Raw genomic sequence first — 3,716 nt, forward strand, 5'->3', positions numbered from 1 at the left:
TAATACAGCACTTTATTGTACTATATATAAATCATGGATCCATCAATCAAACAATGAAGTACAACAATATTTATACATTCTTCATAATTCATCATAATCAGTAAAATATTAGCTGCTAAATGTGCTTATACAGCCATGATAAAATCAGCTACACCTGCTAGGTTAAAGTGCCTAAATAAGCGCTAAATAGCGATTGACAACATACTCAAATCATATATTAGAGGCACAGTAAATTAATGTGCGAGTCTGAACAAGCTAAACATGATGTTTGTGTGAACCAGACATAAAGATGTGTGTGACAAGAATGCTAACTGCGGCCATTCAAATAACATGGCGCTGCTAAGCTAACAAACAAACACGAACAGACACTCACCAATATTTGCCCAGATTGGGGTCACCAGGGTCCCACCCTGGAGCCAGTGCCTGTGGTTGGGACTTGAAGGCAAGCATGGGGCTCCTCCTCCCATGGGCCCTGGTTGGGTCAAGCCTTTAGGAGCAACGTGGGATTGTAGGTCAGCATGGCAAACCCCTCTACCCAGGGTCTGGCTGAGCTTGCTAGCTTCGCCGTATTCTGGTTGATGGTGCTCGCTAGCTCTGCCCTACACTGGGTGGTGGCGCTTGCTAGCTCTGCTGGCGCATGGGTGGCATCACTTGCTAGCTCTGATGTAACCTGGGTGGTGGTACTTGCAAGCTCTACTGGCCTCTGGGGGGCAGGACTAGCTAGCTCTGCTGCAACCGGAGTAGCGTAGTTTGCTAACTCTACTGGCCCCTTGATGGTGGCACTTGCTAGCTCTGCCGGCCACTGGGTGGTGGTACTTGCTAGTTCTACTAGCCCCTGGTTGGCGGCGCTTGGTAACTCTGTTGTGAACTGGGTGGCGTTGTTTGCTAGCTCTTCTGGCCCCTTGATGGTGTTTGCTAGCTCTTCTGGCCCCTGAGTGTCGGCACTTGCTAGCTCTGCTGTGTACAGGGCGGCTGGCTTGTGTAACAATCGTGATGCTTCAGATCTACAGGCTCTGTGACAGGCTGGTGATCTGTCCAGGTTGTATCCCGCTTTCACCCAACAGTAACTATGGAAAGGACATTTTAAAAATTGAAAATCCATGACTTCTGCCCCTTCAAAGAGCAAAGAAAGTTTACGCCTCAAACACGAGTTCCTGAGATTTCCTGTTTTAGATTTAGTTTAACAGAAAGCAAAAGTGGAGAAAAGACAACCAGACAGACGTTTACAAAACTCATCTTCATTTATTCAGTTTTATTCATCCATTCAGCTCTTCTCTTTATTCCACAGGACAATAGTTTTCTGTTTCTCTTATAAAACCTTGAATTATGTACATCCTTCCTGTTATTTACAAGAATCTACACGTCGCCGGAGAGGCTGAAAGGTCAAACCCGCAGCCTGAAATACCGCGCGTTGCTGTGGGAGATGCTGCCCGAACGCTGCTTTACAGGCTCCAGCTGTTGCCTGGCAACAACAGCTTATCGGCTTATCTCCAAAGAGCAATTGTTTTAAATTATTTACCTTTTTCTATTCACTTCATAGACGGTGGGAACGGAGGCGAAACTTCAGCAGCAGAAATGATTGAGGAAGGGATTTCGTTCCCTCTGATGGATGGAAGCTGATCAGCTTTAATTTGAAATAATAAACATCTCCCCATTCAAAATAAATGTCTTTTGGTGAAAGTATTGGTCAATTAATTAAACAAAAACATTTAAATGTCACTTTCAGACATTACGAAACAAAAATAGTTGCTTTTCTGAATATTTCAAGAAGAATCTCCACATTATCTTCACACTGATGGATGAATGAAAGCATTACTTTGGCTTCAAACTTGATCAATGATATGACCTGGATTTGATGGGCGGTAACAATCTTTAAGTCCCGCCCCCACTGAAACGTTCAAAACTTGAACTTTACATCCATTTCAGCTGAAATGGGAGCAGCAGCTGCGACCTTTTCATCCCCAGAAGTCCACAAAAGATGAAGTTTCAATCTTCATGTTGACTCCAGGAGGCGCTGTTAACCTTCTTCTTTTTAGATTTAGTGGGTTCAAACAGCATCAACAGCACCTCCTAGGTTCAGCAGCAAAAACTAAAACCTGTTTGGCTTTGAAGTTCTTCTTCTTCAACAGGATACATTCAGAACCTGAAAAGTCTTCAAATGAAACAAATCAGTTGTTGATCATTAGAAACTGTCTGCCAGCATCACTTTTCAAACATGGTCCATGAGGCGGAGCTTCTTCTGCTCTCAGGAGATAAGCTGACTCCAACCAGGACTTTGGTCAAAATCCAACGACGTTCTCAACAAAAATAAACCCTAAAATCCCGTCCCGGTCTCTCTCTGGCGCAGCTTTACTCGCCCTCTGTCTTCGTGTCGTCCAGGTCAAAGTCCATGATGAGCAGCTTGGTCTCCTCTGTGCCGTTGCGGCTGCCGGCAGCACACACCAGACGGGTGTCGGACGCTTTGATTCGCCACACGACGCCACCTGTTGGAGAGCAGAAGGAGGTCACTCGAGCTGACAAACAGTTTTACTCCCAACCACTTCATTTTTTTTTTTATTTTTTTTTTATTTCATTTTATTCATTAAAAAACATACAACATAAACTTGAGTTGTAAGTTCAAGCATGATATAAAAGGAAAAAAAATGAAAAGGGGACAGAAAGAAGAAAAACTTAATTAAAAAACTTAAAAAACTCATTCATGATACTGAGGAGAAAATAAACTGACACAAACCAAAGAAGTCTTAGTTTTACTAAATTTCTCTAACTTTTATCGACCGAAATTCTGGAGAAGGTTTTGGATTCTGTCTGACTCTGGAGTTGTCCATGGTAAGGGGCAACAGGGTAGGTTGGGTTTGCTCATAGTCCCCTAGCTTAGTCATCATTTGTTGAGGTTCTCCCCAATGAATGAAAAGGTCGTATCCTTCGCATCCAGATCGGGTCCTGGTCTCCTACTGTGGTCTCGACTTACGGGCCGAACAGGATGGAGAACTTTGCGGTGTCTCTAAGAAGGGTATTAGTAAGTGGAGACTCCATCTACTGGGAGACATCAATGCCCAGGTGGGCAATGACATTGATACCCTGAAGGGTATGATCAGGAGAAACTGCCTCCACAATCTGTGTATTAGTTTGATACTTTTGTACCAGTACCACGTCAAACACAAGGGAGTCCATTGGAGCACAAGGCAGGAGGTCGGCTGTATCGTCTACCCTACGATCGTATGTCTTGGAGAGACGAGTGAAAAGAGAGGCGGAACTTTCAACTGATCACCATTTCAGGAAACCAGACTGCATTTAGATTCTTCATGAACTCTGGAATAACATTTGAGAGATCAGGTAGTTCCTTGTTGAGAAAGAATCTACCACTGACCTGATCCTCGGCTCTGCAGTGCCACCACATCCCGCAGCCATGCTCCTGTCCGGAGGTCCCACAGCTTGACCGTTCCGTCATCTGAACTAGAAAGAACCAGACCTCTGCAGAACTGCAGACACGTCACTGCAGACTGGTGTTTGTTTGGACCTAAACCAAAAAAACAAGGACCAGTTAGTACCAAGTTTGTGTTAGAGCCGAGAATTTGTTCATTTGGGCATGTAGACCAGTTATCCAGATAGATGTTTGGACACCAAAGTACTTGGAGGAATGTCTACAGTCATGCTTTGACCCATCATGGTTCTCTGACCCATCATCCTACTCTGACTCATCATCCTACTCTGGCCCA

General features: G+C 44.4%; 1 protein-coding gene across 1 annotated transcript; it reads right to left on the bottom strand.

Annotated features, from left to right (window-relative positions):
- Positions 1–1,222: 1,222 nt before the first annotated feature.
- LOC112139636 (F-box/WD repeat-containing protein 7) lies at positions 1,223–2,431 on the bottom strand (the record flags this gene model as incomplete). The annotated part of the gene is given in 1 exon segment (XM_024262475.1): positions 1,223–2,431. A coding segment is annotated over 1 exon segment (82 nt), but the record flags the coding sequence as incomplete, so codon positions are not given.
- Between the last annotated feature and the right edge of the window lie 1,285 nt (positions 2,432–3,716).

Source organism: Oryzias melastigma, unplaced genomic scaffold, assembly GCF_002922805.2.
Source record: "Oryzias melastigma strain HK-1 unplaced genomic scaffold, ASM292280v2 sc01799, whole genome shotgun sequence".
NCBI lineage: Eukaryota > Metazoa > Chordata > Actinopteri > Beloniformes > Adrianichthyidae > Oryzias > Oryzias melastigma.